The sequence below is a fragment of the Culex quinquefasciatus genome, chromosome 1 (genome assembly GCF_015732765.1).
Source record: "Culex quinquefasciatus strain JHB chromosome 1, VPISU_Cqui_1.0_pri_paternal, whole genome shotgun sequence".
NCBI lineage: Eukaryota > Metazoa > Arthropoda > Insecta > Diptera > Culicidae > Culex > Culex quinquefasciatus.
The window spans coordinates 37,327,551-37,353,544 of NC_051861.1; the positions used below are offsets into that span (position 1 = coordinate 37,327,551).

General features: G+C 35.3%; 1 protein-coding gene across 13 annotated transcripts in view; it reads right to left on the minus strand.

Moving 5' to 3' along the window:
• Positions 1 to 25,994, minus strand: part of LOC6035079 (tolloid-like protein 2) — a 331,983-nt gene that overhangs the window by 42,348 nt on the left and 263,641 nt on the right. For 12 of the 13 annotated variants that reach the window (XR_005277617.1, XR_005277619.1, XM_038256514.1 and 9 more), the window contains 2 exons: positions 15,141 to 15,260; positions 6,474 to 6,651 (listed from right to left, as the gene is read on the minus strand). Coding sequence is in view for 11 of the 13 variants with exons in the window: in XM_038256514.1 (XP_038112442.1) it covers positions 6,474 to 6,651; positions 15,141 to 15,260 (298 nt within the window). In the remaining 2 variants the exon portion in view is untranslated. The remainder of the gene's footprint in view (positions 1 to 6,473; positions 6,652 to 15,140; positions 15,261 to 25,994) is intronic. The other variant, XM_038256540.1, reaches the window with a different exon arrangement.

Consider the following 25,994-nt stretch of genomic DNA (forward strand, 5'->3'; position numbering starts at 1 on the left):
GGTCAAAGGGCACCGGCATTATAATAGATTTTCATTTGACTAAATTTGATAAGCAACATGTCGACTTTTGAACATCACAATCATCGGAACAATTTGCATGGTACCATGGAATCGGTTCCGGAGTGGCCACAGATGCCCTGAACTGCCCAAGGTAGTCAGTGTACCTATGTACTACAAACAACGTTTCATAACATTGGCTCAAATGTCGATTGAATGACAAAAGCTTTAAAAAAAAACATGCTTGACGGATGTTCCGGGTTGCCGGAACCGGTGGTAACTTTGGACAAATAACCTCACCGGGAACTCATAGTCACAGTTAATGCCCGTAAAATGCAACTGGAAGTAACCCGCTAGATGTTACCGTTTGGGAGATACAGGCCTTCAAAGTCGGGGCCTCAGAAGGATTAACGCGTTAATTAACGTGTTCCGTTCGCGTTCTCGTTAAGATCAACGTAGGCTCCGTTCGCGTTCTCGTTAATTTTAACGATTAACGGACGCGTTAACGTTAATTAACGTTTAACAGCACTGATTTGGAAGGTTTGGTAGTGCAAACTTGGTTAGCTCTTCATTTTCGTTGGTTGTTTAGCGAGTCTCGCAGCACTGCTCGATTATGACGTTTTACACGCTCAACGGTGTATGAACAAAGTTTTGTTTGTTTTGTTTTTTTTTTTTTTTAGTTTTTAGCGTGTTGACAGTTGAGGGCAGTGCTGCAAATTAATCTTTTTTCTTTACTGTTAATGTTTACCAAAAGTGTAATGATATTTTATGGAGCTGTTGTTTGGTGAGTTTTGATTTCGTGTCAACTTGAACACAGCAGCTGCCTGGCTACATTGCGCATTGTAACGTGTATAACAACTTTCTACTTGGGCTTACTGGTGGGGTGAGTGTGGGGTGTGTTTGATGTGTGAAAACATCGAGATGGGGTTCGTTTGATTAAACAGGGATTTTTGGATATGTGATCTTTGAATATGGGTTTTTTTTCGGGGGGGTTTGTTTGGTTTTACTTTTTTTCCCCGAAAAGCTGCAACACGTTTTGTGGGTGTGTTTTTGCTGAGCTTTTGGGCATGTGAGCGAGCGTGTTTAATTTTTATTCTTATTTACTTTTGTCTGGGTGATTTACACTGTGAACACGGTTAAATATTGATACCATTCAGATGTGGGAAAGGGTGACTTGTGTGTCGATTACTGTGTACAATATATTGCTCTTCAAATGCTACGGTTTGCTGTCTAAACTTCAAGCGAATATTTTTGTATAAATATGACTGTTTTTTATGATATGTGATATTTTTCAATTTTGTTCCATTATTTTTTACGCTGAAGACTCCTGAGAATTTTCTTGAAAAACAAAAATATAGGCTAGGACGACATTTTTACTGCTTGAGGGAAAACATCATTTTAACTTCAGTCTGCTGTTTTTGCTGTTGGGACATTTATGCGAACAGGGACAGAATACCTTCGATGAAGAAAAATTCAATTACCTATCAGTTCAGAGTAGTTTAAATATCTAGAGTTTAGAGTCTAGAGTTTTTAAAAGGTCCTATTAGCTATTGTCTTCCGTATGTTTAGAGGACTTAAAATAAACTCTAGATATATATATTTTTTAATTTGAAATGAAAATTGAGTTTTTTTGTGTTTGCTGCACAACGTTAGAAGCAAAAAATATCATTAAACTTCAGCATTCGATCATAATGTTTCTGCAATCAATCATTTATTTTTTCTATGATATGTGTATCAACTTTGGATATTTGACCTTATTATGGCATTAGTACGACGGACAAACAGATGTGAATCTCTTTTAAATTATTACAATTAACAAATTAACTGTAATTTTAAATGATCAGAAAATCATTATAGGTAAATTTGAATCGTTATAGTACGCAATTATTTAAGAAAACAAACCTTTTTTGAATAAAATTATTTTTGTATTTTTTATTTGCCTTAAACTTTACAAGGGTCCATTCTGTAATTAATAAGGTATTTTTACATTAAGTTCCACTTTAAAATGGTACACAATTTTAAGATGTGTTTTAGAGAATAAAAAAAAACTACTATTGAGCAAGAGTTAAACAAAAGTTTCAGCGTTGCTCTTTTTGTGTTGGAAAAATCATTTCTTTTTGTTGAAAATATTTAAAATTTTAGTAAAGTTCTATTCAATTTATAATCAAATGTTCTATGCTTTCAAGAAAAAAAAAAAAAAACACAGAAAACATGATTCTTTCAACAAACTGACAACTATGGCTGTGGAGTCGGAATCGTCAAAACTAGAAACTAGAACAGCTGTAGTCGGAGTCGGAGCCGGAGCTGAAAATTTCTGATTAGGCGTCATCCATAAAGTATGTCACGCTAAAATCGTCTAAAATTAACGCCCCCCTCTCCCTTTTGTCCACCACCATCACAGTTTTTTGAAGCATATTAAATCTACCCTCACAAACTCTGTTTCTTATAAAGGCTTGAATCGTGTTTGATTTATGAGTAAAGTTTATCAAACATTAAACTTTTGAAGCTATATTCTCAAGATACTGATTTTTCAAAAATTTAAATACTAGTGCGTCCAAACCGGGAATTCCCGGGACAAAAATCCCGGGATTTTTGCAAAACCGGGAATTCCCGAATCCAGCGAATTTTCAAAATTTGTCCCGGGAATTCCCGAAATTGAAAAAAAAAATTATATTTTGGTCTGGAAATTCAGGTTCGGTTATAGAAATAGATGAACATTATTAGAGAAAATGGTTTGAATTTTAGTTCACAGATCTGCAAAATGCCTGGTGCTTTGAATATTTTCTGTGTAACTGTATTTTTTTAAAAGACAGGGTATTTTATTTATATTAAGGATTTTAAATTTGAAAAAAATATAATCTTAAATTATTTTTCATCAAACACCGGAATCAAAACAATTAGTACACTGATTTCCAAATTTATTGCTCTGAAATTTCCTGCACCTTTTCAGCCTGTAGTCCTGATTATCCCCAGTTGGCGGAAGTAACTTAAAGATAATTTGTAAAATATGTTTTATATAAAATAATTGATTGGTATCATTTTATTTCTAGAGATTTTTTTTTAAAATGAGTAATTACACTTAGCTTTAAGAATAATTTAATCACAAAAGCCGACATTTTTAATTTCTTTTAAGTTATTTGATAACTGTCGTCCTTGTTTATTGAAGTGTAGATCGTCACCAATTATTATTATTATGGAGATAATTCTATAATTTTAAGCTTGAAACCATATAAAATATTATTGAAACATAGATTTTATGACTGCTACAAAAATTTCCCGGGATCCCGGTAATTCCCGGGATATCAAAAATATTTTTCCCGTTTCCTGGGAAATTCAAAAGCCGGGAAAATTGGACGCCCTATTTAATACCGTCTTTGTATGGGCCGCCTAAAATTTGTATGGTAACTTGTATGCATAAACCAAAGACGCAAAAATTAAAAAAATTTTCGATATTCTGTTGATTTTTTCAGGAGACAAAGAAATATCACGATTTCGACAAGATCTTATATAAACATTTGATTCTTATGAGGTAACATACATGTAGAAAAGCACAAAATTTCATATCACAGAAAATTTATTGAATCTTCTAAAAATATGATTTTTAATCACTCCTGCAAGTTTCATGAAGATATTACATGATTAAACTGAGTTAGAGACGATTTTTTGCTCAACATTTTGCCGTGCGCAAAGTGGACTGTCAAACTTTCTGAGCGTTTTTTTCGAAACACCGAGTTGATTTACGGGTGCCACGATATCTCGAGATGGGATGGACCAATTGGGTCCTAAAATGAAGCTTAGATTGCTGATATTATTGTTTACAGCTATAAAGCTTATTATTCTGAGTACAATGACCCTTCGTACGACCACAAAGAGTCCTCGCGGTCCTTCTTGACAGAAAAGCTCCTGCTTGACAGCTCGTTCCAAGGGAACCATAGTTGATCCATCGAAAAAATGTTGTCTTGTCAAAATTTATTTTTGCATTAAAATGAAAAAAAGTGATCAAAAATGGTTTTTAATGGTGTTTTTTACCGTTGTACATAAAAATTTACATAGGGCTTTAGTACCCAATTTGGCTAAAATTTTGGGTGAAGACTCTCAAGACATATCCCGTGTGCATGACGAAGCCCGATTTTGAAATTTTGCTTAAAAAAAATACAAAAATCAAAAACTGACAAAAACTGATTTTTATAGGAAAAACACAATTTTTTTTAAAATAAGTTTTTTGAAAATCGGCCTTCGTCATGCACACAGGACCAGTTTAACGAGTCTTCACCAAAATTTTGAGCCGATTTGGTCAAGGCAGCGTTAAGATATCGTGGCACCCGTTTTTTGAAACTGCTAACTTCAAATAGCCATATCAATGGTACAGTCAAATGTCTTCAAGTTTGTCTTGATGATAGGGGACCATCCATAAACCACGTGGACACTTTTTGGGATTCTCAACACCCCCCCCTTTCGTTGACAATTGCCATACCCCCCCCCCTCCATCCACGTGGTTTATGGATGGTCCCTAGATGAAAATGTATATTTTAATGCCCTGAAAACCGATTTTAAATAAAATTAAGTGGGTGCTCACACCAACCTCTGACTTTTTTTGTATGTAACCCCTTAAATAAAATTAAAATTATGTGAAAAAGTGTAGGAAAGACCCATTTAAGCAAATTTATTAATTTCATACAAAAACTGCCACGTAGAATAATTTAAACATTGCTTGATTGAATTAAACTTGGAAAATTACAAAACAACTTAAATAAAAAAACTTCGTTTGTGCCATATTGCTCTGTAATTTTTAATTGAATTTTGAAGAGATTTTTATCCCCCTCAATAATTTAGAGGTGAAGTTAATGTCCTTGACACAAGCAACATTCTAATCGATTTTGATTTTAATGTTAAGAAGTTATACCATACTTTTTAAAAATTTACATAAATATTTGTCTTGAAACAAACCACATTCTATTCAAACAAAAAAATGAAATTTTGTTGGGAGAAAAAGTCATGCAGACCCCCAAAAAAAAGTCATGCAGGATTTCCAAAAAAGTGTCCACATGGTTTATGGATGGTCCCTTACGACTTTCAGAAAATAGGAATGACACTTAATATTTTTACCCGATTTTTTATTCAAATTTTCACACCAAATATTGAGTTGTACTAAATTACCATTTTTGAAAAATCACTTTTTGGGATATGTTTAAGTATCCAAAAGCGGCATATTTTTGAGCTGTTACAAAAGTTGGTCGAAATTCATTTGGCGGTGCTGCCAGTTTTCGAAAATAGTGGATTTTCAAAAACTGTTTATAAAAGATAAAAAATGGCTCTATTTTTGATGAGTACAATCAAAATTTCCAATTAAAAATTACTTCACAGAAGTTTCGATTTCGTTTAAATATGTGACTTTTTTTCTGCCTGTAGAAGTCATGACCAAGCTTGACCTTATATGTTTTCCGAAAAGATCGGAACATCTTCTGTCAATTTGCTTCGGGACGATTTTCAATGTCAAAGCGTGAAATTATCGCTATAACTGGCTATAACTTGAAAACGGTGCACTTTATCAAAATTTCACTGAAGAACTTTTTGATTGCTAAATCGATTATACTTCGAATAATGAAGTTGAAAAAATTTTTGCGACCAATATTTCGATTTTTTTGAAAAAAAGAAAAAAATAGTATTGGTTAATAAAATCATAACTCGATTAACAAGATTTTTTGCCTGATTTGAAAATTTCTTACAAGTATCAGAAAACGATAAAATATAAATAATAAATATTTAAAAAATCAGAAAATTAAAAAAAATACAATTTTGTCTAAGACAGCGAATCGATAAAAAAAACCCTTCAAAAGATACAGATTTTTGAATTTTCATATCTGGAGTTTTTTTTGAAAAGGTCCAATAAACCAAATTTCCAGTTTTTGCATTTTGGGTGTTTTTGAAACCGCCTTGAGTCAGGGGTATTAAAAAACACCCAAAAATCAAAATCTGAAAATTTGGTTTATTGGTCCTTTTCAAAAAAAAACTCTACATATATAAGCTGTCCAGCCAAATTTGTATGGAAAATTAAATGTACAAACTAGTGATGCAAAATTGCTTCTTTGGGCATACCGAAGGCACCAAAAAAGTTTCAGTCGGATTAAAAAAATGCAAAAAATATAATTAAGAAAAAAAGACCGATTTCGTAGAGAATTGCTCTGCTGTCAAAAGTACGACACCAATCATTTGACATTTGATACGTTGAATTAGGTGCGAACATTTGTAAAATGTCAAAGCAGCTATAATGGAATCAATGTTTATGGTTACGTTTTTAAGATTGATTGCAGGCGTACTTTTGAAAATGTTAAATGGTTTAAAAACCTTTAAAATCTCTGGAGTCTTCAGCGCATGTTAAAAGAATAGTTAAAATTTTGTTATCCACTTCAGTGACCATCATAATCCGTTTAATTCAAACGAGATTTTTCCTCCACTGTTGTTCTCTCTATACTCACTCCGGCGGTGATCCCCTCAGGTTGAAGGACGTGAAGGTGACGTCGACCCGCTGGCCGGGACCTGCTAGGAAGATGTACAGACACTGGCGCGAGTGGTTCGCCGCGTTCGTGAGCAGCGGCGCGCTGAACGTTCCGTTGGCCGGCCCCCCGGACCGGGACACGAACGTCTGGTCACATTCTGTGAAGGGAGAAGAAACAAGAAAAAAAAGAGAGAAAAAGAGGTACAAACCCGGTTAGTACGATGAAGTTGAGAGTTAATTATGGTTGTTTGTTGTATTTTTCTAATTTTAATATAGTTTTCAGCTCTTTTACGTCCCAGTTGGCACCCTGTTGGAAGTTGTCTCGTTTTTTTGTTGGGTAGTATGTGTGTTTATTTCCAGGACAAATTCCAACAAGGAGCTAACTTTTCAAAAAAGCAAATCAGCAAAAAAAAAGCAGTACAGTTTATTTTTTTTGCTGATGTGCCCTTTTATAAAGTTTGCACTCAATTTGCGACGACTGCTCGGCAAAAAGTCCTAAACAACGAGTAGAAAAAAGCAACGACACACCGAAATTGCACAGAATGTTGATGAAAGGACAGAGAGTGGGTCAGCAAAAATAAAGTAAAAACGGAAAAAAATACAACGTCCAACAGTATAGTGGCGATTTGGATATCGCGCACCAACTCGGCTAAAACGCGTGGACTAATCAAATAACTTTACTTGTTTTAGGAAACGACAAAAAGAGGAACATCGACTAAGCTTTTGCCGTTTTTTTTGTTGTGAGATCCCGAGGGCTCGTAGGACGGGTTTTTTTTTTGTCAGGGTGAGATGAACGTGTCAAAATGTTGGAAAATGGAAAAAGTTGTTCATAGATATTGAAGGCCCTCCCCCGATAACGAATTTGATGTCACGAGTGCTTGTACTGTGTTGTTGGATTAGGCAAACGTTGGCAGATTGGATCTCGTGCATTGATGAATTTTTGAAGGTTAAATTTAATTAAAGATTGAACATGGAAACACAATTTAGATTATTTTATTCTTGATTCCAAACAACGCAGCATTTTTATTCCGAATCCGATACTTTTTCCTATGCAACAAGTGAACAATTTTGAAGTATATTTCTTTTAACATGAAATTCTTAAAAAAAATTCAAACAGAAGTAAATTACACAATTTCAGAGGTTTTTGTAATTGCAGTAAATTTTGCTCATCATACCACGCGTCTCCATTGGAAGTTAAGAGCGTTTTAGAGTTTGATGGAGACGCTTGCTCGTTTACTTTTTGCAGTGCAATTCCACGTCAATTCAAAAGTGTTTGTCCTTCCTTACCAATAAATGGAAATGATGGTAAAAAATCGAAGCAACTAGCTGTTTAATCGTTCATTGTCTAATTGAGAAAAGTGGTTTTGAGCCAACTGGAGCTTTTTTTCAATAAACGATTATTTTTAAAATCTAGATAACGCCGTTGCAAATATTTTTTGAAGTTTATGGCGCCCTAGAGCGTCCAATTTCCCGGGAAACGGGAAATTTTCAGCCAATTTCCTGGGAAATCCCGAGAATTCCCGGGAAATTTTAAATTAATTGAAAATTTTTGTGATCTTGGTTTTATTTAATATTATGCAACAAAATTGTAATTTTTCAATGATTTTTTTGTATTATTATGCAACATGATTTAAATTATACGATAAATTAACATCATTCAACTAAAAGTATTTTTTTCACATTTAACCCTCTAACACATGTAGTTGCACCAGTGCTCCATAATTCTTTTACTTCAAATTTTAATTTCTTTATTACTAGGTATTCAACCATTTGGATTAATTCTTTTTGCACAAATTCGATTTTCATCTCATTTGATCATGGTAAACAAAAACTTAAAAAAATCTCAATTTTAATTTGGAGGTAAGGAGTTCATATTGTTTTTATAAAATAACATCAATCTGTAAAAAGCTAACCTAATTGCTATAATGTAATATTCATTGAGCAACATCTAGTTCCAGTTGATTCAAAAATTAACCAAACAATACATTTAATTGAACAAAATCATGTTAAGTTTGTTCATTTATCATTTTTCAAAAAATGGTTCATAAAATTTAAGAAAATGTATACTTCCGCTTGAATGTCGGGAATTCCGGGAAATTTACAAATTTCCCGGGAAACGGAAAATATTTTTTTTCGGGAAATCTCGGGGATTCCCGGGAATTTTTTTCCCGGGACTGGAAATTGGACGCTCTATGTCGCCCCCTTCATAAGCGGTCCGAAAAATCAGGGGGCAAAAAAAAAAAATCAAAAGGCTCCAACTTAAAATGTTGCGAATAAAAGGAATGACTGTACAACGGAATTTCACCAAAAAATTAAATACTGTTGATCTATCTCAAATATGCTAAATATGATTTTAAACGCAAGAAAATTTATTTGAAAAAAAAAACAGTTTATTAGTCTAAGACTTCTTTTTCAATTAAAATGTTGAAGCTTTTTGAAAATATTTTTTTTTTGCTCCCTGAATTTTCGGACCGATTTTGAAGGGGACGACTTTAACTTCAAAAAATATTTGCAATGGCGTAATCTAGATTTTAAAAATAATCAACATTACCGACGGCTTTTTGGTTGTATTTCACAACAAAAAAACCCTTAACAGAACCAGATTCGAACCACCAACTTCTTGATTATTGATCCGACACGCTACCACCGCGCCATGCACGCTTGATGAAATGTGAGGCAAAGAGCATCAACATATTCTTCTCTTTGGAGTGTTGCTCGGGGACGGGCCAGCATTATATGTGTTGGTGAGAACTGCAGATCGCTGACATGTTTACACGCGGGCAAAAATGAACTACGGGCTTGCTGCAAAAAAATGTTATAAAATGTGACATTTTCTGCAGCAAATCCAGTGTTGCAGATATTGAGATATATTTTTCCTTTGGGTGTACAGCAACATTTTTTTTTGACGACAAAAAAAAAGATATTTAGCAAATACTTTGATATTTCAAAAACTAAAGATTGCAAAACATCTGGGCAAGTGTAAAATGCAGTTCAAAACACTTTTTTCCTTGAAATGTTAAAACCATGGCACAGTGGTCTGAGAAGTGAAATTAGCAGGAAAAAATTATTGCTGCTTCGGGGAAGCATTTTAAAGCTTTGGTGTCAAAGGAACATTTGATCAGTACAAAAATCTTCGACTTTTGGTCATGACGATACTAGGATGATGCTAAATTTTCTCAGTTTTTCAAAATCTTTCTCCGCACCCTGATGAGATAGGGACATACTTTATTCGGTATTTTTGTAGTGCTAACCATTTTGAACAACTTTGCTCAAGACACCAAATTTCTATATCTTAATCTGTTCATTCTACAACATTTTATATGAAAAGTACTAGTGCTAGGCACCAAAAATGTTTGAAACTTCGATTTTTATATGAAATTGCCATTTCACTTATTAAATATATCAAAAAATAGCAATCTTCAAACACTTTTTATTTTAGTTATCGAAAAAACCCTCTTGATATTTTATCATCATCTTAAAAAAGAAGTCTTAAGATTTTAAATGCAACAAACAGAATATTATTTGGTTTCCACTAAAAAAAATTCAAACATTTGTAAAAGGCTTATTTGAAAACGTAAAATTGCTCTAACTTTTAAAGAAAACTAGCTAGCGACTTCGTTTCTTCGTCAAATGACACGTTTTTTAGTCCTCCAAATATGTTTCCAAGACACCAAAATTGCCAAAAATAATGCAAGAAAGTTATAGGATAAAAACACATTTTTGAAGGGTAACCCTAGCACTTTTCATAAAAAAGCTGTAGAATGAACAGATTAAGAGATAGAAATTTAGTGTCTTCAGCAAAGTTGTACAAAATGGTTAGAACTACAAAAATGCCGAATAAAGTATGTCCCTATCTCATCAGGTTGCGGAGATAGATTTTGAAACACTTAGAAAATTTAGGACCACCCTAATATCGTCGTGACCAAAAGTCGTAGAATTTTGTACTGATCAAATGTTCCTGGGTAATTCTCTACCAACTCACACGAAATCGGGAAAAGTTGCCCCGACCCCTCTTCGATTTGCGTGAAACTTTGTCCTAAGGGGTAACTTTTGTCCCTGATCACGAAACCGAGGTCCGTTTTTTGATATCTCGTGACGGAGGGGCGGTACGACCCTTTCCATTTTTGGTCATGCGAAAAAAGAGGTGTTTTTCAATAATTTGCAGCCTGAAACGGTGATGAGATGGATATTTGTTGTCAAAGGGACTTTTATGTAAAATTAGACGCCCGATTTGATGGCGTACTCAGAATTCCGAATAAACGTATTTTTCATCGAAAAAAACACTAAAAAAGTTTTAAAAATTCTTCCATTTTCCGTTACTCGACTGTAAAAAATTTTGGAACATGTCATTTTATGGGAAATTTAATGTACTTTTCGAATCTACATTGTCCCAGAAGGGTCATTTTTTCATTTAGAACAAAATTTTTCATTTTAAAATTTCGTGTTTTTTCTAACTTTGCAGGGTTATTTTTTAGAGTGTAACAATGTAACAATGTTCTACAAAGTTGTAGAGCAGACAATAACAAAAATTTTGATATATAGACATAAGGGGTTTGCTTATAAACATCACGAGTTATCGCGATTTTACGAAAAAAAGTTTTGAAAAAGTTACTTTTTGCGTTTCTATTTGTTTCGTCGTCCGTGTCTGTCGCGGGTGACCATGAATGGCCATGATCGATGACGACCAACTTTTTCAAAACTTTTTTTCGTAAAATCGCGATAACTCGTGATGTTTATAAGCAAATCCCTTATGTCTATATATCAAAATTTTTGTAATTGTCTGCTCTACAACTTTGTAGAATATTGTTACACTCTAAAAAATAACCCTGCAAAGTTAGAAAAAACACGAAATTTTAAAATGAAAAATTTTGTTCTAAATGAAAAAATGACCCTTCTGGGACAATGTAGATTCGAAAAGTACATTAAATTTCCCATAAAATGACATGTTCCAAAAATTTTTACAGTCGAGTAACGGAACATGGAAGAATTTTTAAAACTTTTTTAGTGTTTTTTTCGATGAAAAATACGTTTATTCGGAATTCTGAGTACGCCATCAAATCGGGCGTCTAATTTTACACAAAAGTCCCTTTGACACCAAATTTTTATCTCATCACCGTTTCAGGCTGCAAATTATTGAAAAACACCTCTTTTTTCACATGTTCAAAAATGGAAGGGGTCGTACCGCCCCTCCGTCACGAGATATCAAAAAACGGACCTCGGATTCGTGATCAGGGGCAAAAGTTACCCCTTAGGACAAAGTATCACGCAAATCGAAGAGGGGTCAGGGCAACTGCTGTGTGAGTTGGCGGAGAATTACCCTCCTATGACACCAGAGCTCTAAAATGCTTCCCCGAAGCAGCAATATTTTTTTCCTGCTTATTTCACTTCTCAGACCACTGTGCATGACTTGTAATTTAATTTTTTATATTTTTATATTTGTTTGCCCCTCTAATTTGGCCAGAGTCTAGGGACATAAACTTCAAAAAATATTTGCAACGGCCTTAAACTAGATAAAATAATATTTTCAACGAATTCTTTGACAAACTGATTTTAAACAACACATTTCCAAATGATCGTAGCAGATCTTTTCGATGGTTTCATTTTTTTTGTAACATTCTTACCAAATGTTGCTCGCTTACCGAGCTGAACGGAAAATACCGAGGGGACAATCATTTTTTAAGTTTCCCTAAATTGTGACTCAAAATTTCACAAAAACTTAAAACAAAAAAAATATTTATTACGCATGATCGTTACATCCTATGACCCCTCCGTCAATTTGGTTTGTTATTGTTTTTTGACATTTGTCTGCTTTTTAAGAGGGCTACAGCCCAGTTATCGAACGCTTCGTTAAAAAGCAGGTTTCCACATTACAATGAATGTTGCATGAATTTTCAATAAAATTCTAGTCAGAAATTTAAATTGACAGCTGCGGGATTGCTTGCATCAGATCAGCTTTCCCTTTCTTGTTAAAGGTTTTTGTCGTGCGACTTATAGCTGGGTTTTCTAACTGACCACCCGATTGTCAGCCAACATATTTTGCCGGGACTATGACAGCCCGATCTCGATCTGTAAGGCACTGTGGCGAAGAGTTTGTCTGTTTTGAGTTAATTTTTGTTTCACTAAAAATCGAGAAATTAAAAAAAAATGTGAGAGCCGGTAACATGGAGTGAAACTTTCGCAGCTGTCGTGGAAAACTTAGCAGAAGCTTGACAGAAAGTTTATCTCCATTTAGCACTTTTGATTTCTCGATTGACATCTTTACACGGTCGTTGGAAACGATCTAATGAAAAACAAACAACACAACTTAACAAATGTTTTGTTTGTGCTAACTTGTCGCACGTCGCTTTTTGATGTTCCGAGAACAATGCGTTGTAATGTTTGACCTTGATAAACAAACACTGTAGCACGCATTGTAAACAATAACAAACACGTTTGTTTGGTTGACCATTCTGTGTATTGTCCTGAATTTGATTGCTGGAGCCCCGAGTTGTAATTACAAATGTTCAGGTAGTCGAGCTTTTACGTGTGTCAAACACGTTCTGAAGTGGCAAAAATGCACGGAGTTTATTTCGATTTTTATTGAATATCTCAGGATTGAAATTGAAATTTGAGGATCTGTGAAGGTCAAAAGGTGAGACATTGGCCGTCGAGGACGAGATCCTTCAAGCATGAGAAAATATCGAGGAATGAAGAGAATCGAAGTGTGCAGTTTGACGGGGCTGAATAATTCATCGGTAGATGGAGCAATATTGAGAAAGAGATGATCGACAGCCAGAAAGTCGACTGTAGTTCATAAATGACATCATTCAGATTCAGAATTGCTGCAATTTTTCTCGAAAATAAAAGCCGGTCTAATTATTAGGGGAAATATGCCCATTTTAATCACTCTAAGCCGTTCGACCAATTCTCATCACTTTTGCCGTTTCCTCAATTAAATTGACATTTTCAGTTGTTTTAACAATGGAGAGTTGCTTGCTCACTTTTATTTGATCTATTTATTACTTTGGAACAGTCAAAAACACTTTATGAAGGCTGTAATTCATGTTCAAAGGGCTGATAGGCCGATAATAGAAATAGGCTTAAAAAGGGTATAGTTCCCCTAGTTGGCTGTAAAAGTTAAAGTTATGTCTTCATTGCATGTTTCGAAGTCAGATAAAATTAGACAAAATCGATTACCTAAAATACATAGTTTGGAATAATATTGCTTCCCATTCTTCTTGTTATTAAACCCCCGCTGGCATCTGTTACGCATTCGTTCATTGCAAATGATGGTGGTGGCCATTTCCGTTTTAATGGGCGCAAGTTTTTGGGTTTGGTTTTTCAAGAGCAACCCCTGGCCTGGAAAGTTATAATTGGACGAGCGCGAGATGATAAATCGTACACAGCGGCGGTTCCGATTTAGAGCTTGCAATTTGTGTTAATATGTTTCTCTTTCAACAAAACGAATATCATGCAATTACGGTGCTACTTTTGAGTTTTGATTTGTGAGTGTGATTGTAATATTGATTTTTTTTTGTAAATTTAATAAATTTAGTTGTCAAGTTGAAGCCAATTTTGAAGCGTTTCCAATATTTTTCAAAAAGCAAATCTACTAAAAGCAACTATCTATAATTTAATTTTTATTTTTCAATGCGGGCTCTACTGTAAACAAAAAAAAGTTTTAAAACAACGATTTTCAGCAAATGTGTGTCCATGTAAGTTATTTTTTTTCTCAGTGTGTAAAAGTGACTTTAGCGGCGCTTACGTCAAACATCGAAACTAATTCAACTGGTGGTGGTGGTGTAGGGAGTTTTGGCAACACTGAAATCTCGCTGTGAGAGGACCCAGCTGTCACCGGAAACTCAATTGAAAACAAAGTGCTGTTGTTCTACAGTGGCGACCAAGTAATGTACTTTTAATGTTACGAAATTTCATTACACGATTAGTTAGGTACGACAATTTTGATTATTTTGGTATTGAGATGGTAACTTTTTTGGTGGATGGCACTAATACAGGTTCAAAGTACTGTTGATGAGAGTGTGAGTGTGTTGGTGAGAGTACACGATAATTTTTAACAACTTATTTTGGGGTTATAATCAGTTTAATTGTGTCACAATTTTCATTTTCATTAATTTCAAAGTTATTTAATTTTGGGTAAAATTTACTCAAAATTTGACATGTTTGTGTTGATTAATAATTCTCCCGATTTTGGGAACAACTTAACTCACGAAGATTTCGTCAAAACCAAAAGGAGTCTTGGGACAGGTGTCAGATATGGTAAAATTTACTGAGAATTGAGTTAAACATAAGTGAAAATTTCCCCAAATCTGGCAGATGACCCTAAAGACTTAAGGAGGTATTAGGCTATTACAAACAAACCAACAAAATCGCACTCTTTGATAATTTGAATGCTTTGTTTGTTTGCGAGTTTGTTTGTCATAGTCTAATACCTGCTTTATACGATACGATAGCTATTGATGAATTCCGGATAATTTCGGTTTAGGGTGTACTGTTTTTTCCCCAAAATGAGTTGTTCTAAATAAGCGTGTATGAATAGTTAGACATAGAGTAAGGTACAGTTTAGTTACGACAGAAGGAGGGGATGATTGTTGGGATAGCTTTAAAAATTTAGAAAAAAAATGGGTAAAGAGTACTGCTTTCAACATACTTGGTGCCTTGGTAGGTCTGGACAGGGGTTCCAAATACTGCACTATCGAGATACGAGACCGCGAATCCGTGTACGCACTAGCGACGACCCCGGCCGAAGCGTCTACAAGCTCGGCGGTCGCTGAATTTAGCCAAATGTTTGCAGATTTGTTTTTTCGAGAGTATTTCATGATGGTAGTAGTAGTAGGTGGTGTAGTAGTATTGAGGCATATTTTTGTTCGGTAGTCGGTTTGTTCAATTTAGCGTGCACGAAGAGTTTGGTGTGGGGTTTGCGAGGTTCAAAAGTTGAGATGTGGAAAAGAGAAGAAAAAGAGAAGAGAATTTCGAAAACAATTAGTTGGTTTTTGTTGTTGACGCAAGCGAATGGAGTGGGGGTGATTTTTTTTGGGTACAATGACTAAGGCTTGTCGGAATGGTGCCAGATTTGTTTTTTCACTACTTGTCACCTGGGGCGTTCATGTTACTTTAGATTGTTTATTCAAATAGCATTAGCGCCACTTGTGGCAAATAGCGAAAGCTCTATGACAGCTTGGATGATTCGCATCGAAAACATCTTGTAATTTTAAAGTGAACCAATGCAATGCAATGCAATTTTACAATGTAATACACAATAGATTTTTTCTCCACCGTGACTGCAGCACTCCTGGTAGCCCTTTGGCAGTTTTGGGAGCGTTCTTTTATTACGTAACGCAGTAGGGGAGGGGGATTGGAGGCCGTGCTGCGCTCAATTAAAACCCGATTTTGCGTTACGTAATAAAAGAACACTCCTTTGTCCGTTTTCAAATCACAACGAACTGTTTTGGCACCAGGAGCGTACCAGTCACTTGAGATACTCTCTTCAAGTTTCACTAGCACCACTGGTGGCAAATAGCGAAAACTTTTTGACAGCTTCAATGTTCGGAAACATTCTGTAATTTTGAAGTAGATCCAATGTTATGTCATTAAACAGGTAACCGACAGTATTTTTTCCTCCACCGTGACTGCAGCGCCCCTGGCGGCCATCTTGTGTCGGATTTCCAGCGAGCACGTTCAGCAAAGTCCCACCGGAGATCCAGACGTCGTCACAAAGTGCAGCCCCCAAACAAGCACGAAAGTCACGTGTTGAGTTGATCCCGGTGTACCCGCCCTTGAAATCATCTCGGAACGGAAAAGAGAAAAAATAAACTTTCCCACAAACCATCCCTCGACTGATGTGACCCATCATCGTAAAGCACAGATGATGAGCGCAAAAAAAAGTTAGGTTAATTCTGAAAATCTTGCCGCCCCTCCCTCGAGTTGGTCCTGCACAATGACACAGCCACACGGAGTGCGCACAGAAGCGGAAATAATCTCATCCAGCATCGGAAATGGAACTCTCCCAGCTCCGTGGAGTGGACGATGCCGCCCACAAGAACGTGACGGCTCACTCGACCACGTTTAGTCAGTTTTTGAGGAGCGTGCCCGAATTAGCCGTCCGGGGGCGCTCCAGAAACGGGGGTCGGGCTGTGAACGTTTTGTGACCATTTAACCGGTAGTTTAGAAGTTAGTTGCAAATGGGGGGGAATTTCCAACTATTGCGGGTCAATGACGAGAAGATTTGAGTTTGGGGGATTTCTTCGGCGGCTACTCGCTGACAGATGGCACCACCAGCAGTAAGGAGAACCTGGGCGAGCTCATCTAAGAGTTACACAATGGTTGAGTGGCGATAAATTGCATGTTTGATGCCGGAAAGGAACAATAGAAATCGTGGGAGGGAGATTCAGGTGGAAAAGTTTTTCATCCCTAGCGGATCCGCGGTGGCACGTAAAACTTTTGTAATAATCGTTACTAGTGAGTGTGTTTGAAAGTTCGTGGTAGCGGCCGGAAATGGAACTTTCGTAGGTAAAAGGTGACGTAAGAGTATGTGGAAGTTACAAGTTTTAGAGACAAGATAATATATGCTGTTAATTTGGATGCTGAACAATTTTGTATACCGAAGAGTTGAAGATAATTTACGCCAACCAGAGTTAACGTAAACATGCTTACTTTTGCTACTCACCACCAGAGGCAAGCGTATTGTTTGTGTTACACTACAATAGATTTAAATGTACTACTAGAATTGATGATTTCACCAAAAGGTTTAAATTACAATCCCAAATAACAAGTGCCAAATTGAATCAGTGAAACTACGATGCAGCACTAATTAAGGCTCAGGGAGTTGCATTACAGCTTCCCGCGGGGGTAAAAGTTATGCCAGCATGTTTGCAAAAGTATTCCAGGAGTAAAATGTAAATTAAGCAAGTTATTCATTACAGGAATTTCAACTTTACGAAGCGCAATGTAATCATAGTTACTATCAAAACATTCAAAAACTTGACATCTTATTTTAGTCAATGTTGTTGTTCATTTCATTACCGTGACTTAAACCAAAAAATGATCATTCGTCACTTATTTTAGTAAATAAGTTTTATCATATCAATTTTTATTGATTTTGGACAGACACTCTTGCCAAATAGTTCAAATTACTATCTTTTTCTAATTTTACAGTTTTCTCATAGAAAAATCAAACAAATATTGGAAAATTGTACACCAAATTGAGGTTTTGCAGCGCGACTGTGTTTCAAATGTAGGTGGCGCCAAAATGAGGTTACTTGCCAAAAATCGTATTCCTTTCTTCTGGATTGAAGAACAGAATCGCTTATTTCTCATGATTTCCTGCATCAATCTTAATGAAACTGGTTGCAAAAGACGAGAAATTTTTTTTGCTTTTGAATTACCGTTCAAGAGCCAAATGACATGCGACACCTAGTGTTGAGTAGCAGAACAGAGCGAAGAATGTCGATTGAAATTTCCGCCCTTTGAGGTTATGTATGCGAATTCTGTTTTGTTAAATTTCAGCGTTCAAAACAACTTTTGAGCAAAAATTCGAGCTGATACTTTGTTAACTTTTCATGCTCTATCATTTTAAACAATATTATTTTTTCAAAGTTATTTTTTTTTTCAAATTTTTTTTATTGCGTAAATTTATAGAGGGCAAAAAGTTTACACTCGTACTAGTTGAATTTTTTCTCAAAAGTTGTTCTAAGAGCTGTAAATTCAATTTTTAGTTTGCATTCCTATGTAACCGAACAGCGAAAATTTGAATCGTCATTCTTCGATGCTTTGCGCCATCTGTCGGAATTGTTGAGCTTTTAATGTCAATTTTTGGAAATAATTCGCGATTAAAAGCTCAACAATTCCGACAGATGGCGCAAAGCATCGAAGAATGACGATTCAAATTTTCGCTGTTCGGTTACATAGGAATGCAAACTAAAAATTGAATTTACAGTTCTTAGAACAACTTTTGAGAAAAAATTCAAGTAGTACGAGTGTAAACTTTTTGCCCTCTATAAATTTACGCAATAAAAAAAAATTGGAAAAAAAATGAAAAGATAATATTGTTTGAAATGATAGAGTATCAAAAGTTAACAAAGTATCAGCTCGAATTTTTGCTTAAAAGTTGTTTTGAACGCTGGAATTTAACAAAACAGAATTCGCATACATAACCTCAAAGGTAGGAAATTTCAATCGACATGCTACTCAACACTAGGTGTCGCATGTCGTTTGGCTCTTGAACGGCAATATAGTTGATTGAGATATTCGACAGAAACGTGCACTCATCCTGGTGGCGAGTAGAAGCACTACGCAGCGATGTTCGGAATGACAGCGTGCTTGGAAATATAATTTTTTTGCTGTTTTTGATTTTTATTTCCTTCAAATATTTTTTAACGTCGATGAAAGTTATTGTAAAGTGTGGCAATCGCATAAACGAATCGAATGATGTATAAATCATAGGGGCTGAGTTGATTTTTCATGTTTTTTCCTCAAATTCACCAAAAAGATCTTTTGAAAAATTGATTTAAATATGATTTATTTGATTGATAATGCTCCTTATGTGTGTATAATTCATAGAACAAACTATTAGAGTCATATTACAGCATAATTACAATAATTTTCTCAAAAAATTGCCAGTTATTCGATTTTTTCCAAAAAATTCCAAAAAATCACCAAAATGCATTTTTAAGGTCAATATTTTGGTCAAAGGGGAAGAAAAGTAAAGTTTAAACACTTTTACATAATATCTATCATTACTTTTAACTTTTGCAACATTTAACTCAAGTTATCCAAAATATCGATCATCTTTTTAGAAAAATCGTTAAAATAAAATACCAGTCACAATTAATCACTACAAATCACCACGCATTATGATTGTTAGCGAAATTGCCACACTTTGCAATACCCCACTTTTCTGAAAATGCTTGATATTTCATCATAAACGCGATTTTTCCCTAAAAACTGCTCAAACTGTATGGGGGCTGTCATTCCGAACACCGCTGGAACAACAGCAAACCTAGCGTAATGCGTGGTGATTTGTAGTGATTAATTGTGACTGGAATTTTATTAAAACAATTTTTCTAAAAAGATGATCGATATTTTGGATAACTTGAGTTAAATGTTGCAAAAGTTAAAAGTAATGATGGAATGTTATGTAAAAGTGTTTGAACTTTACTTCTCTTCCCTTTTGACCAAAATATTGACCTTAAAAACGCATTTTGGTAATTTTTTGGATTTTTTTGGAAAAATTCGAATAACTGGCAAATTTTTGAGAAAATTATTGTTTTTATGCTGTAATATGACTCTAAAAGTTTGTTTTATCCATAATACACACATAAGGAACATTATCAATCAAATAAATCATATTTAAATCAATTTTTCAAAAGATCTATTTGGTAAATTTGAGGAAAAAACATGAAAAATTAACTCAGCTCCTATGATTTATACATCATTCGATTCGTTTATGCGATTGCCACACTTTACAATAACTTTCATCGACGTTAAAAAATATTTGAAGGAAATAAAAATCAAAAACTGCAAAAAAAATTATATTTCCAAGCACGCTGTCATTCCGAACATCGTTGCGTAGTGCTTCTACTCGCCACCAGGATGCGTGCACGTTTCTGTCGAATCTCTCAATAGAGTTATCTACGTGCGCATGTATTGCGTGTATGTACACGAAAAAAGTGAGGTTAAATTTTGTACCCGCCAGCAAAACAAATGGTGTGCTAGTGTGTGTGAGATCGGGCTTAGATAGCTCTATAACAGATGTGTTAACGTATATTCAACAATTTTTATTGATTTTTGACCGACTTTCTTGCCAAATAGTCAAAATTACTATCTTTTTTTAATTTACAGTTTTCTCATATAAAAATGAAACATGTATTGGATAGTTGTACACCAAATTGGAAATAATTTTTCTAATCCGAATCCGGCATAAGTTTTATAAAAATGTTGATTATGAAGGAAAAACTTTTTTCAAAAAATCATACGGTTACGCTATTTGTTCATAGGTGGCGACATGTGGCTTTTAGCTTTGCTGCAAATCCTCTATAATTCGAATAGAAGTAAAGTTTTCACTACTCACCACCAGTGGCACTAGCTTCTCTAAGAGGAATAATATTAGGCAGTCCTAGCGCCCTTCAAAAGTAGTGATTTATAGCCAATTTATTGAAAAAGAGAAGACAGCAAGAATATGGGTGTATTTTTGTGTTTCCCTTAAATTGCGCTCAAATGCTCAGCCAAATTGATTTTTTTTACCGCGGACAATTTTCAATAATTTAGCCGACCAGCAGGCCGAAAATGTCACCCAAGGACACACTTGTCACAAATTCTGAAATTGAAAATCAAACCAACCGAAGCGGAGGGGGGATGCTTCATTCAATTATCGCGCGCGGTTCGGTGCGATAAAAATCAACATAACCTCCAAATAGAATCCACGTGGTGCGTGTAATGTTTTCACCAACAAATGGTAATGAAGTTTTTGTATTTTTTTTAGCTGTGTGATTGTCAAGAGTTTTAATACGGGCTCTAATTAGAACAAAGTGTGTGTGAGTGTGGGTAAAAAATGTAATCAACGACTGCTAAAAGTGTGAAACTTTCCGAGTTTCCTTTGCAGGGTTGAGGTTAGGTCGAGTTCTAGACGGGACACCAGGAGTTAATTAAATAGAAGCGACCACGTGCACAGGTGCCACTAATGGACGCAGAGATTCGGACATAAAGTCCTGTGACCCAATCCGAACTGTCCCCAAAATACACTCTTTATATCAACTGTCAAACCCCTCGTTAAAGGCAGTCAACTTTTGCTGAATGGCGAAACCCCAAAACGATTCATCATGTCACGGGGTAAAAAAATAGTCCCCACTGGAATGTCGCTCTTTAAGCCATTTTGATATCACCTCCAGAGTGGAGGGGGTCCTCCTGTCAAGCCAAACGGAATTAAATCCCATCATAAATTCAACCCTCCCACACAGAGAGACACACACACACACACACACACTCGACGATGGGGTTTGCTTACAAAGTGCGAACTTGTACTCTCACTCACACACACACACACTATTGGTATGGATGCTGTTCGTATGGGCTCGCTGTATGGACAAACCCATAATTAAATTTCGCTGTCGTGTGCAGAAAAGCACTTTGCATCAATGGCACACGTGCGTGCATTTTAATGCACGTTTGTCTACATATAAATTGGTTTCTTTGTGCACGGAAAACGCATTAAAATGCTTAAATTGTATTGTTCTTGCGGTTGAAAAGCGGTGCAAAAGGCTGCGAATGCAGTACGCCATCTATTGGGCGATAGCGATTGACAGTTCGTTGAGGCGCTGCAGTCGGTCAGGAGAGTGTGAGGCAAAAGGTTTACAGCTTAAATTGCATTTTTCTCACTTGAAAAACTATTGGCATTCATAAGCTAAACGACATGCGACACCTAGTGTTGAGTAGCAGAACAGAGCGAAGAATGTCGATTGAAATTTCCGCCCTTTGAGGTTATGTATGCGAATTCTGTTTTGTTAAATTCCAGCGTTCAAAACAACTTTTGAGCAAAAATTCGAGCTGATGCTTTGTTAACTTTTGATGCTCTATCATTTTGAACAATATTATTTTTTCAAAATATTTTTTTTCCAATTTTTTTTATTACGTTAATTTATAGAGGGCAAAAAGTTTACACTTGTACTGCTTGAATTTTTTTCTCAAAAGTTGTTCTAAGAGCTGTAAATTCAATTTTAAATTTGCATTCCTATGTAACCGAACAGCGAAAATTTGAATCGTCATTCTTCGATGCTTTGCGCCATCTGTCGGAATTTTTGAGCTTTTAATCGCGAATACTTTGTTATCTTTTGATGCTCTATCATTTTGAACAATATTTTTTTTTCAAGATTATTTTTTTTTTTCAAAATCTTTTTTGTTGCGTTAATTTATAGAGAATTTGCAGCAAAACTAAAAGACACATGCCGCCACCTATGAACAAATAGCGTAAACCTATGATTTTTCGAAAAAATGTGTTTTTACCTTCAAAATCAACATTTTTATTGAACTTATGCCGGATTCGGATGAGAAAAATTATTTCCAACAATTTGGTGTATAACTTTCCAATATTTGTTTGATTTTTCTATAGAGAATTTGCAGCAAAACTAAATGACGCGTGTCGCCACCTATGAACAAATAGCGTAAACCTATGATTTTTAGAAAAAATGTGTTTTTTCCTTCCTAACCAACATTTTTATAAAACTTATGCCGGATTCGGATGAGAAAAATTATTTCCAACAATTTGGTGTATAACTTTCCAATATTTGTTTGATTTTTCTATGAGAAAACTGTAGATTTAGAAAAAGATAGTAATTTGGACTATTTGGCAAGAAAGTCTGTCAAAAATCAATACAAATTGTTGAATATACGTTAACACATCTGTTATCAACTATATAACTGTTTATTTCATTGGTATATACGGGGAAACTCATTTTTTCGTGTTCCAAAACAAGTTTTTTAAAGAAAAAGTTCACACATTTTTGCGCGTCCAAAAAATGATGTTCATTATTTTAAAGCAAAAAATTTTTCTCGTCTTTTGCAACTAGTTTCATTAAGATTGATGCAGGGAATCATGAGAAATAAGCGATTTTGTTCTTCAATCCAGCAGAAAGGAATACGATTTTTGGCAAGTAACCCCATTTTGGCGCCACCTACATTTGAAACACAGTCGCGCTGCAAAACCTCAATTGCCGTTCAAGAGCCAAACGACATGCGACACCTAGTGTTGAGTAGCAGAACAGAGCGAAGAATGTCGATTGAAATTTCCGCCCTTTGAGGTTATGTATGCGAATTCTGTTTTGTTAAATTCCAGCGTTCAAAACAACTTTTGAGCAAAAATTCGAGCTGATACTTTGTTAACATTTGATGCTCTATCATTTTGAACAATATTATTTTTTCAAAATATTTTTTTTTCCAATTTATTTTTATTGCGTTAATTTATAGAGGGCAAAAAGTTTACACTCGTACTACTTGAATTTTTTCTCAAAAGTTGTTCTAAGAGCTGTAAATTCAATTTTAATTTTGCATTCCTATGTAACCGAACAGAGAAAATTTGAATCGTCATTCTTCGATGCTTTGCGCCATCTGTCGGAATTTTTGAGCTTTTAATCGCGAATACTTTGTTATCTTTTGATGCTCTATCATTTTAAACAATATTTTTTTTTTCAAAATTATTTTTTTTTCAAAATCTTTTTTGTTGCGTTAATTTATAGAGAATTTGCAGCAAAACTAAAAGACACATGCCGCCACCTATGAACAAATAGCGTAAACCTATGATTTTTCGAAAAAATGTGTATTTACCTTCAAAATCAACATTTTTATTGAACTTATGCCGGATTCGGATGAGAAAAATTATTTCCAACAATTTGGTGTATTACTTCCCAATATTTGTTTGATTTTTCTATGAGAAAACTGGAAATTTAGAAAAAGATAGTAATTTGGACTATTTGGCAAGAAAGCCTGTCAAAAATCAATAAAAATTGTTGAATATACGTTAACACATCTGTTATCATTTATATAACTGTTTATTTCTTTGATATTTACGGGGAAACTCATTTTTTCGTGTTCCAAAACATGTTTTTGAGCATGAGCATGAGAGACCACCCATGGTTGTCCTTCTCCGTTGCTGAACAGGACCGTAATATCCCATCAGCAAAACCGGTCACACGCTTCAACGATCAAATGATGTTTCCCTTATCAACAGCATGCATGAATGCGCTGAAAAGATAAAACATCACGATCATCAAAACTAGAGCCGGTGCGAATAGGAAACAGTCGTTGGCCACCAACGGCGCCCGCCATGTCAGTTTGTAGATCTCGAGGGGATGGGACGGGAATGTTAGTTAGCACAGGCTGCTACCAAGGGTGGGTTCTATACGATATCCACACCCCCGCGTGTGCCGGAAAACTACTTCTACTTGGGATTTTGTTAGTGGGGAAGGGTAATGGCCAGGATTCATCATAGAGGATGATGATGTGGCCCAATAATCAATGAATTTCGTTGAATAGGGTGATGTATTATGTATTCTCAAGGCAAACAGTCGGATGATGCGGATGAGACCATTCCCGGTTATTTGGTGTTGAGTTTAGCATAAATGATTCAATCTTAGACAGCCGGCTGTGGAAAGATAGAATCAAAATTATGTGTGTTTAAAAGGTGAAATATTAAACTCAGCGTTACATATTTACGTAGAGTTGACCTGAGACTATTTATACTTTTAAATTATTATAAGATGAGCGACCAATTAATGACTGATGAGTTATGATGTTATCTGAAGGACTTGAACAATCGCGTTGAAACAATATTTGTCGCCGCGATTCGCGGGAAACGAATGGTCGAATTGAATGATAATTTATATTTTGCTAACGCAATTTAAAACGAATCTTCCCGTGAAACAATTGCAAATCATTGAACAAAGATACCCGGCTGTGATGTGTATCAAATACATAACTAACGAGAAAATCACACCGACGACGATCGACGAAAACGGAACGCGAAAAAAAATGCGTCCCGACAATCGAATTCAAAAACGCGCGCTAATTGTCTATCCTAAATGTTAGTGTTTTTCGATAAACGATTCTATAGAAATGAGTTTTTTACCGTGAAAATTTAACACATTGTTTGAAAAATAATTGCACAATTTACCCGACGCCGTACCTTCTGATCAACGATGATATAGGAAGGGCTTTTAAAATCACAAAACAATTAATGTAATCTTAAAAAATAAAAAACGCAACTGATTTAAAAAAAAATCGATTTGGCGCGCGCATTTTTATCATTAATTATGAAGTTAATCTGAAAAATCTGGAAATAAATTGATTAATATATATCAAGCTCATTCATACCAACTCTTACACACAACTAATTATACCTTTAAACTTAATTACTTTAAAATAGTTAATCAAACATCAGATCATAAAAACATGAGATTTTTTATGACATATTAAAAAATATTCATTAAAATAGATAATTGTGGCCATAGTTAAAATCAATTAAAATATTCATAACAGTTCAACAGTCAAAATTTAATACACGAAAAGTTGTATGATTTCTGATATCATGGCAGTTTAAAGTGATCCTGTGCCGTCGACTTTCTAAATTCAAGCATTCCCCAGAAAGAGAGAAAAACGCAAAGTTGTAACGCTCAGTTAATATCTGTTAATATTAGCAGCCATGGACTTTAGAGGGTTAAGTAAGCCTACCTTGAAACAGCAGACCCACCCTGATCCAAACTGTCAATTTTTAAACGCGCACGCACACGCATACATGATTCATTCTCTGTCACAGTACAACACACACACTACCACACACGCACGCAATCAGAACGGGCTCACCAAAAATGTCAGTTCCGAATGGGCTTCCTGCAGCTCCTCTGGTCCGCGCGCCACCGGACGAATGGCGAAAAAACGGCCCAGCACGGCCTGGTGCAATGCCGCCTCACCACGGTCAATCCTCAGGAACCTAGCGCAGCCATTTCCTCATTTGATGATC